Raw genomic sequence first — 16081 nt, forward strand, 5'->3', positions numbered from 1 at the left:
GTGCACATTCTCCCCTAACGGAGACTTCACATCTGCGGACCGTCCCAGCAGACAAAACACACACGTTCACGGTCGCTCTGTGTCATGGTCTCAGAGGCGATGCATCACGGACAACAAGGACGTGCATGAGGAAGAGTTCAGCCGGGGGAGCCCGTGAAGGTCATATGATTGCTTGGTGAGAGAGATGAGGCAGCGAGGAGAGGAGTGTGAGCAGGACACAGCAACACATGGAAGAGCACTGCAGCAAAATTAAATTTAAAAAAATTCATCTTCTCTGAAGAGCAAGCTGCCTTTGCTTCAAGACAACTTGACGACACTCACCGTGTGAAGGTGGGCAGAGAGACAGCTTTCCCCCTCACAGCAGCAGACCAGCTGAGCTGAAGCAATGCCCAGAGAGACTGATTACTCCTCTCTCTCTCTCAACACACACACACACATGCACACACACAGAGAAATGAGTGCACAAATGACCTCGCTGAGGAAAACAAACAAACACAACGCCCCACGAGGGAATCCAGCATCCCTACTTTTTTACTCGAAACCCATCATCCCTGCATCCTCAAAACCAGCATCACACAGTCACAGATACACTCACACTCTGACAGATCTGTGAACGAAAAGCTCCCAAAAGCAGCCAAAGAAAAAATAAGATATGCACAGGCATGAGTAGGATGTTTACAGTGTAAGGGAACAAGAGGGAGAGGGAGTGAGGGTGCGCTGCCACTCAGCTTCTCTAACCAGGCTTCCCTGACAACCAATCACAGGTCAAGGTGTTGCGACAGCAGCCAATCAGAAAAAGGCTTGGCTGTGTCAGTGTTGCTGCAGATCAGCGCTATGACAGTTTGGCACTGATTACAGTGTCAGTCAGCAGGTACCTACCCCCCCCCCCCCCCCCACACACACACACACACACACAGTGCAAACAATAAAGCTGATATTTTGATTTAGGATGCAAAAGTTTGGGCACCTCTACTGAAGAATTTCTTGCACTGTGCACATTGAGGAAAACTAATGTTTAATGCTTTGGAAGGAGTCTTTTGTGTTTTACACATATCCTAAAAATCAAACTAAAAAACAACAATGTAATAGACCAATAAGTAAACATTTTGTTCTTTCCATCCATCCATCCATCCATCCATCCATCATCTTCCATTTATTTTGAAGTCGCAAGGGCAACGGCTTGAGCAGGGAGGCTCAGACTTCTATTTCGACAGCCACCTCTTCTGGGACGACACCGAGGCATTCCCAGGCCAACCAAGAGGCTTAGTCTCTCCAACGTGTCCTGCGTCTTCCCCAGGGCCTCATCCCAGTCGGATATGCCAGAAGCACCTCCCTAGGGAGGCGCCCAGGGGCCATCCTTACCAGATGCCTGAACCAACTCAACTGGCTCCTCTCAATGTGGAGGAGCAACGGTTCTACTCAGAGTATCTCCCGGATAACTAAACTTCTCAACCTATCTCTAAGAGAGAGTCCAGCTACTCTGCGGAGGAAACTAATTTCAACCACCTGTATCTGCAGTCCAGAGTTTGTGACCATAGGTGAAGGTAGGAATGTAGACTGACCGGTAAACAAAGAGCTTTGCATTACAGCTCAGCTCCCTCTTCACCATAAAGGACCGGCCCAGCATCTGCAATACTGCAGATGATGCATCAACGCGTCTGTCAATCTCACGCTCCATTCTTCACTCAATCATGAATAAAACCCTGAGATAATTGAACTCCTCCACTTGAGGCAGAACCTCACCTTCGACTTGAAAAGAGCAATCCACCCTTTTCCGGCTAAGGACCATGGCCTCAGATTTGGAGGTGCTGATTTTCATCCCATCCACTTCACACTCGGCTGCAAACTGTTCCAGTGAGAGCTTAAGATCCCGGCACGATGATGCCAGCAGGACCACATCATCTGCATATAGCAGAGAACAAATCCTGAGGCCACTAAACCAGCCACCGTCTGCCCCCTGGCTGCACCAAGAAATTCTGTCCAAAAAAGTTATGAACAGAGTCAGTGATAATGGGCAGCCCTGGCAGAGTCCAACTCCCATCCTGAAGGGGTCCAACTTACTACCAGCAATCAAACTTTTGTACCACTTGTATAGGGACTGCACAGCCTGTAGCAACGGGCCCCCAATATGGAGCACCCCCACAGTGTTCCTTAAGGAACACGGCTAAATGTCTTCTCCAAGTCTACAAAACACATGTAGAATGTACTTTATGTGAAAACTCTCATGACCCCTTGAGGATCCTAGTGAGGGTAAAGAGCTGACCGAGTGTTCCACTGCCAGAATGGAACCTGCATTGTTCCTCCTGGATCTGAGGTTCGACCAGTGATCAGACTCGCTTCTCCAGTACCCCTGAATAGACCTTAAGAGGGAGGCTAAGGAGAGTGCTGCCCCTATAATTGGAGCACACCCTCCGGTCACCCTTTTTGAAGAAGAAAATCACCACCCCAGTCTGCCAATCCAGTGGCATTTCCCCAAATATTCACACAATGTTGCAAAAGTGTGTCAACCAAGACAGCCCCACAACATCCAGAGCCTTAAGGACATCAGGGCGAATCTCATCCATGCCTGGAGCTTTTTAAATACCTCGGTGACCTCAGCCATGATTATGGACAGACCAAGCCAGAAGTCCCCTGACACAGCTTCCTCCATGGAAGACATACCGGTGGGCTTGAGAAGGTCCAAGAAGTATTCCTTCCACCTCCCAAAAACATCACTGATTGAGGTCAACAGCACCCAACTTTCATTGAACACAGTGTTAGTAAAATGCTGTTTTCCCCTCCTCAGCTGCTTGATGTTTTGCCAGAATCTCCTCGTAGCCGACCAAGAGTTTTTATCCAAAGCCTTACTGAAATCTTCCCACATCCAAACTTTTGCCTCAGCAACAGCCAAGCCTTCGAACCATTTGGCCCTCCAGTACTCCAGTACGGGCGACTGTGGCTGAGTGGTTAGAACAGTCGTCCTCCAATGCGAGAGTTGGTGGTTCGAATCCACCAGCAGTCACATGTCGAAGTGTCCCTGGGCAAGACACTGAACCCATCATAGCCTCTGATGTGTGTCCCATCTGTGTATGAATGTGATAAAGTTCTGATTAGTCTCTTTAGAATGATTTGTTCAATTAGCTTTGTAGAGATCTAGTAGAGTGCTGTATGAACGGGTAAATGAGGACACAGATTGTAGTGTAAAGCGCTTTGAGTATCTTGAAATAAGATAGAAAGGCGCTATATAAGTACAGTCCATTTATCCTGATGCATGCTCAATAATCCAGGTAGAAAAATCTAAAAAAAGTTAAATCTGGTCCTCTGGACATTCAAAAAAAAAAAAAACAAAGCAAAACAACAAAAAAATGTAGAAACGTTTCGTCTCTCATCTGAGAGACTTCCTCAGTCTGACTGACCGTGCCTATATTGTCGAGGTGGCTTACCGCAGCTGCGGCCGCAAGGTTGTCGGTGCCTGTCCCTCGAACCCGGTGGTGGACACCATCATTGAGGGATGCTGTCAGGTTGAAAAAGGAGTCCTATCGGGCCTTTTTGGCCTGTAGGACCCTGGAAGCAGCTGATGGGTATCGGCAGTCCAAATGACATGCAGCTAGGGTGGTCGCTGAGGCAAAAATTCGGGCATGGGAGGAGTTCAAGAGAGGCCATGGAAGCTGCACGACTTCGAGGCGATTCTGGTCCACCATCTGGCGTCTCAGGGGGAGAAAGCGGTACACCACCAACACTGTTTATAGTAGGGGTGGTGTGCTGCTGACCTCAACTTGGGATGTCGTGGGTCGGTGGCCAGAATACTTTGAAGACCTCCTCAATCTCACTGGCATGTCTTCCACTGAGGAAGCAGAGCCTGGGGACTCTGGGTCGGGCCCTCCAATCTCTGGTGCTAAGGTCACCGAGGTGGTTAAAAAGCTCCTCAGTGGCAGGGCCCCAGGGGGTGGATGAGATTCGCCCGGAGTTCCTTAAGGCTCTGGATGTTGTAGGGTTGTGTTGGCTTATGCGACTCTGCAATATTGCGTGGACATCGGGGGAAGTTCCCCGGATTTGCAGACCGGGGTGGTGGTCCTCCTATTCAAAAAAGGGGACCGTAGAGTGTGTTCCAACTACAGGGGGATCACAATCTTAAGCCTCCTTGGTAAGGTCTATTCGGGGGTTCTGGAGAGGAGGGTCCGTCGGATAGTCGAACCTCAAATTCAGGAGGAGCAGTGCGGTTTTCGTCCTGGTTGTGGAACACTGGACCAGCTCTACAATCTCAGCAGGGTCCTGGAGTGTGCATGGGAGTTTGCCAAACCGGTCTAAATGTGCTTTGTGGACTTGGAGAAGGCCTTAGACCGCATCCCTCGGGGAACCCTGTAGGGTACTCTGGAAGTATGGAGTACCGGGCCCTTTAATACGGGCTGTTAGGTCCCTGTATGACTGGTGTCAGAGCCTGGTCCACATTGCCGGCAGTAAGTCAGACTTGTTCCCAGTGAGAGTTGGACTCCGCCATGGTTGCCCTTTGTCACCGATTCTGTTCCTAACTTTTATGGACAGAATTTCTAGGTGCAGCCAAGGTGTTGAGGTGATTTGTTTTGGTGGCCTTAGGATTGTGTCTCTGCTTTTTGCAGATGATGTGGTCCTGTTGGTTTCATCAGATCCTGATCTACAGCTTTTGCTGGAGCGGTTCGTAGCCAAGTGCGTCACGGCTGGGATGAAGATCAGTTCCTCCAAATCCGAGGCCATGCTCTTGAGCTGGAAAAGGGTAGAGTGCCCTCTCCGGGTCAGAGAGGAGGTCCTGCCCCAAGTGGAGGAGTTCAAGTATCTTGGGGTCTTGTTCACGAATGAGGGAAAAATGGAACGTGAGATTGATAGGCGGATAGGTGCAGCGTCTGCGGTGAAGCGGGCGCTGTACAGGTCTGTCGTGGTGAAGAGAGAGCTGAGTCAAAAGGCGAAGCTCTCAATTTACCGATCGATCTACGTTCCTACTCTCATCTATGGTCATGAACTTTGGGTTGTGACTGAAAGAACGAGATTTCGGATGCAAGCAGCCGAAATGAGTTTTCTCCATAGGGTGTCTGGGCTCTCCCTTAGAGATAGGGTGAGAAGCTCGATCATCCGGGAGGGACTCAGAGTAGAGCCGCTGCTTCTCCACGTCGAGAGGAGCCAGTTGAGGTGGCTTGGGCATCTGGTTAGGATGCCTCCTGGACGCCTACCTGGTGAGGTGTCACGGACACGTCCCACTGGGAGGAGGCCCAGGGGAAGACCCAGGACATGCTGGAGGGACTATTTTTCTTGGCTGGCCTGGGAACGCCTCGGGATTCCCCCAGAAGAACTGGACCAAGTGGCTGGGGAGAGGGAAGTCTGGGCCTCCCTACTTAAGCTGCTACCCCCGCGACCTGACCCCGGATAAGCGGAAGAAAATAGATGGATGGATGGATGAACACAGACAAGACTGAGGTTTTGGTTTTTGGACCTGAGTACCTTAGGAACTAATTTTTCAGTCTTTCTCCCTCCTTAGATTGCATTAATCTGTCCTCCAGCTCTAATGTTAAAAATCTTGGTGTTATTTTTGATCAGGACATGTCTTTTATCACCCACATTAAAAACATTACTAGAACTGCCTTCTTCCACCTGTGCAATTTCTCTAAAATTAGAAACATCTTATCTAAAAATGATGCAGAAAAATTGGTTCATGCTTTTGTCAAGTCTAGACTGGACTATTGCAATGGTTTATTATCTGGGTGTCCAAATACCTCTTTAAAATGTCTTCAGTTGATCCAAAATGCTGCTGCCAGAGTCTTAACTGGAGTTAGTAGGAGACATCTCTCCAGTTTTAGTTTCTCTCCATTGGCTCCCTGTCAAATCTAGAATAGAATTCAAAATCTTACTTCTAACCTACAAAGCTCTCAACAACCTGGCTACATCTTATATTACAGATCATATTGTTCCATATTTTCCTAACAGATCACTTCGCTCTCAGACTGTAGGTTTACTTGTGGTTCCTAGAATTTACAAAAACATAATGGGAGGAAGATCTTTCAGTTATCAGGCTCCTCTCTTTTGGAACCAACTTCCAATATCTGTCCATAAGGCAGACACATTATCCAGTTTTAAAACTAAGCTTAAGACTTTCCTTTTTGCTAATTCCTATAGTTAGGGTCAGATTGGGTTTCCTGAGCTGTCCCTTAGTTATGCTGCTATAGGCTTAGACTGCTGGAGGACAAACTGACCACACTTTTCACTCTGCTACTGTCTTTACTTACTCTGCTCAACATTTGTAATTATTTTTTTCTATCCTTAACATATGTGGGGGTTTTTTGTCTTTCAGGTACACCTGGACCTACCATTCTGTGTTCGTCTGTCTCTCCTTCCTGTCCTCTCAAACCAGCCGGTCAAAGCAGATGGCCGCTTGTCCTGAGCCTGGTTCTGCTGGAGGTTTCTTCCTTTTAAAAAGGTAGTTTTTCCTTTCCACTGTTTCCACTGTGCTTGCTCAGGATGGGAGACTGTAATGAATCCAAGATTAAACTTGTCTGCTGGCCTTCTTAGATAGAGAACTTTACTTTTACGTATGTGAATGTTTCTGTAAAGTGCCCTGAGACAACTTTGTTGTGATTTGGCACTATATAAATAAACTGAATAGAAATTCCCCGCCAGAGAGGTTACGTTCCATGTCCCAAGGGCCAGATTTGGTAAGCCTGGGTCAGAGTGCCAAGGCTACCTCCTTTGGCCACTGCCCATGGCATCATGCATCTGACTCATATAGCCCCTCCTGCAGGTGGTGGTCCCACAGGAAGGAAAACCCATGTCGCTCTTTCGGGGTGAGCCTGACCCCATGGGTAGAGATCCAGTCACCAGGTGCTTGCCAACGAGCCCCTCCCCCAGGCCTGGCTCCAGGGTGGAGCTCCAGTAACCCACATCTTGGTAAGGGACACTGAGTTCCTTGATTTGTGTTGTCCATCAAAAGTCTTTAGAATCGCTCTTTGTCCTGGCTCTCACCTAGGACCAATTTGCCTTGGGAGAGCCAGGTGCAATTATAATTGCCTTCAACAGTATAGCTTCTAGGATCATTCAGGTGCACAAACTCCTCCACCACGATAAGGTGGCAATTCAAGGAGAAGCATTTTGTTTTTATTATAAAAATGTGTTTAGTCTGCTTTATTTCCTTCCGAAACTTTGCTTTCTTTCAAATCAGTTTCAGCATACTTACTTTATTTTGTTTCATTATACTACTTTTAGTTTTTAATAAATTCTGACATTCTAAAATTCTACATTTCTGGTTCTGCTGGAGGGCAGCATGGTGGCACAGTTGGTAGAGCTGCTGCCTCTCAGCGAGCAGGTCCCTGGTTCAAACCCCGGTCCAGGGGCCTTTCTGGGTGGAGTTTGCATGTTCTCTCCGTGCATGCGTGGGTTTTCTCCGGGTGCTCCGGTTTCCTCCCACAGACCAAAAACATGCATGTTAGGCTGATTGGTAACTCTAAATTGTCTCTAGGTGTGAGTGAGAGAGTGAATGGTTGTTTGTCTCGTTTGTCTCTATGTGGCCCTGTGATGGACTTGCGACCCGTCCAGGGTGTACCCCGCCCCTCGCACAGTGATTGCTGGACATGGGCACCAGCGACCCCCGTGACCCAAAATGGAATAAACAGGTAAAGATAATGGATGGATGGATACTACTTTTAGTTTTTACCAAATTCTGACATTCTAAAATTCTAAATTTCTGGTTCTGCTGGAGGGCAGCATGGTGGCACAGTTGGTAGAACTGCTGCCTCTCAGAGTGCAGGTCATCCCGATTCAAATGCCTGCCTAGGGGCCTTTCTGGGTGGAGTTTGCATGTTCTCTCTGTGCATGCATGGGTTTTCTCGGGGTACTCCATTTTCCTCCCACAGACCAAAAATATGCATGTTAGGCTGAGTGGTGACTAAATTGTTCCTAGGTGTGAGTGAGAGAGTGAATGGTTGTTTGTCTCATTTTTCCTCTATGTGTCTCCGTGATGGACTTGCGACCTGTCTAGGGTGTACCCCGCCCCTCGCACAGTGATAGTTGGATATGGGCACCAGTGAACCCCGCGACCTGAAAAAGAAAGAAGCAGGTAAACATAATGGATAGATAGATGGTTCTGCTGGACGTTTCTTATTTTTAAAAGGGAGTTGTTCATTTTTTGTTGTCGCTTCTGTGCTGCTCGGGATGGAGGATTCAAGGAAGTGAAGATTCAGCACAGTCAGCTGGTTTCCTTAGATCCATTCCTTTTACTAATTGGCATTTCTTAATGACTGTATGTATTATATAAGAATTAATTGACTGTTATTTGATGATTTGATTTGCAACTGATGCATCATGGGTTAAAAATAAGAATGAAATAACTTAGACACACATTACCAAAATGAGAAGTTAACCAAAAAGGGATTGCCCTAACCCGTAGTTTTAATTTTTTTTTCTTTGGCTCTTTTCTTTTGAAGTTTCCATGTACTTTTTATTACTGTAATTTTAAAGAATGTAAAAAATGTAGCGATCAATTTAAAATAGAACATCCATCATTTTATCGTATCCAGTGAAATATGATAGAGACATAACAAATAAAAACCTATGTTCTGTGTCAAAAATTTAAAATGAACACAAATTAGTTTTAAAATGTAGTTTTGTGACGATTTCAAGCTGTTTCAGTCATGGCTTTGAAAACAGTCCTTCCACTTCCATATGGATCTGGTCAGCTGGTTTCCCAACACAATTGATAAAATTTTCTCGACAAGAAGACAGGGTGCAGGAGAACCCACATGCCCTAAAAGGACACACACAGCTGGATATATCATGGGCTCCTGGGGTGAATGGAAGATGATGTGTATCTGTATTGTCCATTGAGGATGTTGAAGACGTGTACATAATTGGATTTATGATAACAGGATTTCTGCTTTATGGAATTGGCAGGTACCTGGGATATTGACAAATTAGGAAGATGTCGGCAGCAGTTTTGACAATTATGAAGCTGCCTGCCTTATGTGGTTGATTGTACCGTGCATCGAGCGCTCAGACTCAGATGCTTTGTGAGCTAAACCATAAGCTGGATGCGATTTCTGAGAATCGCAGACCACTTGTGGCTCCTGGAACTCGCTTGCATGAAGGAATCGACCTTGGATAAGGCTGCAAGCACGGACCGGTGGAATGACCACAAATCTGTCTGTCTGTTTGGATTCACCACTGAGTGTACCAGCAGAACTATGAAGGCAGGCATGAAATCAATAGTCGGCCTGCCCCAAAACAATTGTTATATAACTGAATCTGGCTTCTGCACTTGGCCTTGGATAGGCCATCTTATCTCAAATTGTTCCTGGAGGATATGTAAATCATGAAGCTCTGCTCCCCCTCCCTGCCCCCCCCCCCCCCCCCTCCAGAACATCTGTGGACCCTTATCAGTTATGAGCCGGTTGATAGACACTGTGCCATCTTTATCAGGATTATGAAACTTTTTGGCAGTGTTCTCAGACAATCTCACCACCTTTGTTGCCCCCCTGCGCAAAAAGTCTTATCTATGTTGCTTTTTTTTTGTACTGATGTAGTTTTTTTGATACTTTACACTGTGTCCTGTGTGTCAAGGACACATTGTGAAAGATCTTTTTTATACCTTCTTCCTTCCTCATTTTTCCTTCCCTTTTCTTATCTGAACAATAAGGGTAGCGCTTGACAGCGAAGATGCACCCTCCGTGCACCGCTGCCTACCCTTGTTTGCTTTGGACAGCTGCACTGAAATGTATTTCGTTGTGCTTAACTGTGCAACGGCAATAAAGATTATTCTGATTCATATATGGGGTGTGATGTCACGCCAGGGATCACAACCACATGGAAAAAATGCCCCCATCTGTTCTCATCCCCACCCATGCCTAACAGAAAAAACACCACCCACCTCCTTTATGACTGAGCCCAGAAGTTAGTTCTGAAGTGTAAATAAATCTACAGGAAGAAGAAGAAAAAGCTGCCAAAGTTGAAGGAAGTTCGGCAGCAAAAAATACACAGCGACAACGAAAGTGAGTAATAGGGGCATGAGTTTTGTGATATTTAGTGTGTTGGGATTTTATAGTTATGGTGTAGTGTAATGTGTTTACTGTTTAGTTTATTGTTATTGGCTTATTGTGTTTGAGTCAATAAAACAAGACCATTTTTGAAGGTGAAGCTGCATCTTCTTTTTGAGGAGGGGGAGAGATGGACGGTGAGGAGTCAGAACCTTCTCAGACAGAAGAGGTAAAGATGAAAAAGGAAAATAGAGTCCGAAACAGAGTTTGGACTTAGACAATGGTGTAGTGGACTAGGCCTACGTCGAAACCAAGTCTAAGGTCAAAACTCTTGACCTTTAGAACCTTGTGGGACAGGAACTGTCATTTCATGTATTTGAATACATAAATACAGGTTCACCCATCCTGAGACTTTCTTTCTTGAAGATTCAAGTGAAAAGAACACTCTCTTTTTTATTATCATTACTACCACAAATGTTGATAATCAAAGTGTCTTAGTTCAAACCATTTTAGATGTTGCAGTGAACTAATCAATTTTATTAACTGAGTAATGATTTTTATTCTCATGTTAAAAGCTGTTGCAGAGTTTAGGCATTTTCTGATTTCTGCCTTTGAATGAGCAAGTGTGTGCGTTTCCAAGGTTACAGTCAAACGAAAAACAAGTTGTTATGTTAAACTGTCATGTTTTAGAATCCTCTCAGACATAAATATAGATGTTTTTCCACCTGTTTCTTAAACACGCCAAAACAAAACCCTCTCGGTCTGTGAGAACATTTCTGACCTGTCTCATAACAATTCTCGCTGTCTCTAACCTCTTACGTCACAAAAACACACCCCTTCTGGTCGATTCTGACCAATGAACAAATCCCAAAAAGTGAACCGGGAAAGAGTCTTTAAAATGTCAGTACTTCCTGGTCTACACGGAGTTGGAGAGTTGTCAGACTTCTAGAGTTTTTGGAGAGTTCGAGAGTGCTGGAGAGCTTTCTGCTGGTTCTGTTCGAGTTCTGTCGGAGACGGGATGATCTTGACATGACAAAAAGCTCTTCCGAGTTCCATGGGATTATAACTTTCACTAGCCACTACTTCTGACGAGCTACAGCCACCATCAGGAGACGCTGGACAGGTAGCGTTAACGGAATTCCATATCTGCTGATAAATCTTCAGAGAGGTAATGGATCAAGTTTCCTACCAAGCGTACCGAAGGAGAGCTGGGCTTCTGATGGAGAGTGTCGGTTCTGGTGAACATTCCTCCCTTCCCATTCAATCTTACTCCCTTTAACTTCTTTCATCTTTAACTTTCTATCAAGTAGAAATTCTCCCAGATATTTAGAAATGTCTGTGTAAAGTGCTTATTCACATCCGTGTGGGTAAAAGATCATAGTTGTACAGTTTTATAAATGTTTGTGGTGCAGCAACGAAAAATCATGGCCGTATGATTTTTCCTGATTGATTGCTTATATTGTTATTTTCATAATTTGCCAAATTAATGTAAATGTTTGATGTTAAATTTGATTCTGTAAATAAATGACCGCATTCATTTTGATGGGTCAAATTTAAATGACGTCTCACGTTTGCCTTTCCTTAAATTCAATGCACGTTTTATTCAGTCCAGAAAAATGAGGAACCCGCGTTAAATGATGAATATATCCCAGCATCTGTTCATCTACAATGGAGTGGGCGATCCAATATTTGTTTTAGACGTGGAAAGAGAGGAAGAGTGCACTGAGTGCCACACTCCTTGCAGTGCCCAGTCCCTGCCGTGACATCATCAGTCTTTGTTAATCATCGACCATGGGCTCAGGTGGTTCCTTGACTGGTTTGTTTGTTAAAATTTTTGTTGAACACTTGCATGGTCCAAATGTGAAAAAACAAACAAACAAACAAACAATTACCCATCATATTCTACAACAGTGATAGCCCCTTAAGAGTACTTGGGACTACAATGGTGCATTGGAATAAAAAAAAAAAAAAAAAAAATCAACCAAAAGTTCTTGCCAAAGCCAGTCATCTTTAACCTGCGTATGACTACTACGTATGACTGAAATTACAAAAATATACAATACCACAGTATTCTGAGAACGAAAATAAGTATTTTTAAATGTCCACGGCAAAATATGAGCATGTATAAGGAATAACACTTTCTCATAGTGGATCAACCAGTTTGTTGGTCACAGTCAAAACTAGCTGTTCACATGACAAACAGGAGGGCTATGATCAGTCTTACAACGGGGAAACTAAACAGCCACTGGCCAAAAGGATGGCCCAGCACAGAAGAGCAACAGCATCAGGCCAGGACCCTGTGATCTATACTCGTCTGCAGGCCAGTGGTCACTCTTTCAGGGATGAAGATCAAGGCCAAGGTCAAGGTTCTTTATTGTCATTTGCATCGCATGTGGTACAAGTGGTGGGACGAAACTGTGTACACAGGGTCCCAGTTACATCCAACAACGGTATAAAGTGTAAAAGAAAAACTGTAATAAGATCTACCGGTAAGTTATGAACTAAGAAATGCAATAAATACTTAATGGTGCAAAAACAATACGCCTAACTACAGCAGCACAAACATGAGTCTGTGTGAGCAGATGAGTACGAATGAATATAGCAGCATGAAATAAATCAGCAGCATGAGATCAGCAACATGGATAGTCAGCAGCACATATGGACATAACAGCTGTGTCTGAGTGGTTAGAACAGTCATCCTCCAATGCAAGAGTTGGGGGTTCGAATCCACCAGCAATTACATGTGTCCCTAGGCAAGACACTGAACCCCTCATTGCCTCCGATGTGTGTTCCATCAGTGTATGAATGTGATAAAGCTCTGATTAGTCTCTTTAGAATGATTTGCTCAATTAGCTTTGTAGAGTTATAGTAGAGTGATGTATGAATGGGTAAATGAGGCACAGATTGTAGTTTAAAGAACTTTGAGTGTCTCGATAAGATAGAAAGGCGCTATATAAATGCATTCCATTTACCATCCATTACCAGTCCAGTGGCATTACAGTGACATGTTTAACAGTGATAATCCTGATTAGGGATTCATGAATAAAAGAGGTGACTGTGGGTTGCGTGCTATCGCCTCTTTTATTCTCTATATACACAAATGAGTTGCAACACAACAGTAAAGATTTAAATTAATTAAGTATGCTGATGACACTCCCCTTGTTGCTGGTCTGAAAGACACCAACAGTCCCTCCTACTCCCAGATCAGCTCTCTACCTGGTTTGATGACAGTTTTCTGGCCCTTAATGTCAGTAAAACCAAGGAACTTTGTTTGGGAGGTAGATGGGGAGCAGCCAGCACCAGACCTACATTTAGGCCTTCTATTATAAAAGGGCAGGAAGTAGAGCAGGTGACTGATTTTAAATACCTTGGAACAATAATTGACAACAAGTTGACCTTTGAGCCCAACACTGACTAGATTTACAAAAAAGACAGACAGCGTCTCCCCCTTCTGTATAAGCTTAGGAGCTTAAATGCACGCAAAATTACTTTGCAGTTTGTGTACAGGTCACTGGTTTAAAGTGTTTCATTTAATATTGTTTCATGGTATGGGAACCTCCTAGCCAGAGACAGGAACAAGTTGCCCCGGGTGGTCAAACAAGGTAGTAAAGTCATTGGTCATCAACAAATGACACTTACAGACCTGTACAGTCAGGTTCTGGAAAAAAAGGCAATACAGGTTTACAATGATCTAACTCATCTTCTGCAACCATTATTCAGGTTGGTACCATCTGGTAGACGACTGCTGGTTCCTTTAGCAAAGAAAAATGGATACAAAAAGTAATTTGTTCCCTCTGCAGTGAATGTACTTAACAAGGTTCTATTTAAACGCAGCCTCACATAACAAACCACTGTCTGCTGAGATGTTTCCATATTTTAATGTATCGTGTATTTTACAATGGTTTTAACTGCATGTTTTTAATTGATTTAGCCTTGGTTTTAAAGTTTTAAAGTTTTTTAATCACATTTTTTATTTTGTTTTTATAAGCCATATGTCAAAGACAAATCTCCATTTCATTGAATGTTATGGACAATAAAGTTGAATTGATTGATTGATTGAATCTAACAACTTCAGGGTAGAAGCTGTTCCTCGGTCTAGTGGTGCACATCACATGTGCACATCCACATGTGCACATGTGATGTGCACATCCTTGATAGATAGGAACATTGGTTTGAGAGAGGAGCGAAAGAAGGAAGCATCCTTGTGAAGAGAACTTGTCCGTCGTTAAACAGGGGTGGAGGCCTCCAGGTCCAACCTTACAATGCTGTTACTGCTAGTATCACTCAGTCCTCTGTGAATAGTAAAGCGGCCATCAGGGCACTAACGATAGGTCGTTAGGCTGATGGTTCTCGTTTATCATGTGGACAGCTAGTTCTGGATGTCCACAACAACCTGGTTGATCCACTATGAGTTGGTGCTATTTATAAGACTGAGTTTGTTGCAGCTCCTCAGACTGAAGAAGCCTTTTGATAAAAGATGAACCATTTCAACAAGAAGAATCCACCCAGAGGACCTGACTTAACCTTGTTAGATATAAGCTAATATCACTTGAAAAACCACCATAAGACCAAACCAGCAGAAACTCTAATCAGAAGCTAAACATCTGTCTTATACAAGAGTATCTAGGAAGTGAGTGTGCATTTCTGGGTTTATGTCACTAAAATAAAGCAACTAAATGGCAGGAGCAGAGAGCACAGATGTTTTCAGCTGTGCAGTCAGATCCTGACTAACAAACCAGGAGCTATGAGCCTACAAGAACTGATCAGAATCAGTAAGTCTGTCTGATCACAGAGTTTTTACCATTTTCAGCAGCTGGTTGCACCTTGAGACTTTCTAGTTCAAACATTTTACATACTTGTGCTGCTGTCGCACAGGGTTTCCTGGCTGGCACTGCAGGTGGGCAGGGGGGTGACGGACAGTGATGCAGGGCAGGAAACAGGCTCTGCGTGCTCGCCGACGGGCGGGACAGCCGAGGCCTCAGAGTGGACACAGTCTGGACTGGGGAGATCGTGGCCGCTTGACTGGAAAGGACTCGTCCAGTGAGAGAACCCAAAGGCCACTTGACTCCCGAGGTCCAACCCTGTTCAAGCACAACAACAAGTCAAGGACAGGTGGCTGGGTTTTTGAGATGCTGCTCAAAACAAATGTCAAGGTTATTTCTGAAGCTATTGCACCCTCTACTGTTTCAGGACTGAGGCATAGAGGCCGAATGTGTAAAAAATCATTTTACAATCAGCAAATTATGCAACGTGAAAAATGAAAAGATTGTTTTTAAAATGAAAAACAACGGAACATAATACGTAGAAGTCAATTTTTTAATTGTCTTTATTGTGAGCTGCTCTCCTGCAGACTGCTGATCCAGCTCTGCTCGGCTCCAACCTTTGATTTCTCCTCTGAGTTTTACAAGGTCTCCCCAGGAATGTCGACCCAGCTCAACTCCACTATCTGCTGGCAGACGCAGGACTTGGCTGTCTCTCAAAGGCTGACTGGCCAAACTCAGCTGCCACTTGTCTTCTTTACAATCTACTTTTTCAACAGAGGACTGTTTTTATGCATCCCACTGAAGAAGTTCAATAAATTTATATTTTAATTTACATATCACAATGAATGTCATTCATTATTAGTTAAAATATCTTGTTATAAGCGAGACTCAGAAATAAAGACAACATGTAAAACTGCATGTAAGAAAAACGTTGAGTTAAAAAAACATAAATGACGTTTAATTTTGTTACAAATAACAACACAACAAAAATTACCACAAATAAATAACTACTACTACTACTACTACTACTGATACTACTACTACTACTGATACTACTACTACTACTAGTACTACTATACTACTACTACTGCTACTTCTACTACTAGTACTACTATACTACTACTACTGCTACTGATACTACTACTACTGATAATACTACTACTACTAATGATACTACTACTACTACTGATACTATAACTACTACTACTACTATTACTACTACTACTAGTGCGACTATTACGACTACTGCTACTACTACTACTACTACTACTATTACGACTACTGCTACTACTACTACTACTACTATTACTACTACTACTACTACTACTACTACTACTACTACTACTACTACTA

The 16081-nt window shown here is 44.1% G+C and overlaps 1 protein-coding gene across 1 annotated transcript in view; it reads right to left on the reverse strand.

Moving 5' to 3' along the window:
• Positions 1–16081, reverse strand: part of LOC119428337 (anoctamin-4) — a 136933-nt gene that overhangs the window by 80726 nt on the left and 40126 nt on the right. The window contains exon 3 of the mRNA XM_037696010.1: positions 14822–15046. Within this exon, the coding sequence (XP_037551938.1) occupies positions 14822–15046 (225 nt within the window). The remainder of the gene's footprint in view (positions 1–14821; positions 15047–16081) is intronic.

Source organism: Nematolebias whitei, chromosome 22, assembly GCF_014905685.2.
Source record: "Nematolebias whitei isolate Nwh7 chromosome 22, NemWhi1, whole genome shotgun sequence".
Taxonomy (NCBI): Eukaryota; Metazoa; Chordata; class Actinopteri; order Cyprinodontiformes; family Rivulidae; genus Nematolebias; species Nematolebias whitei.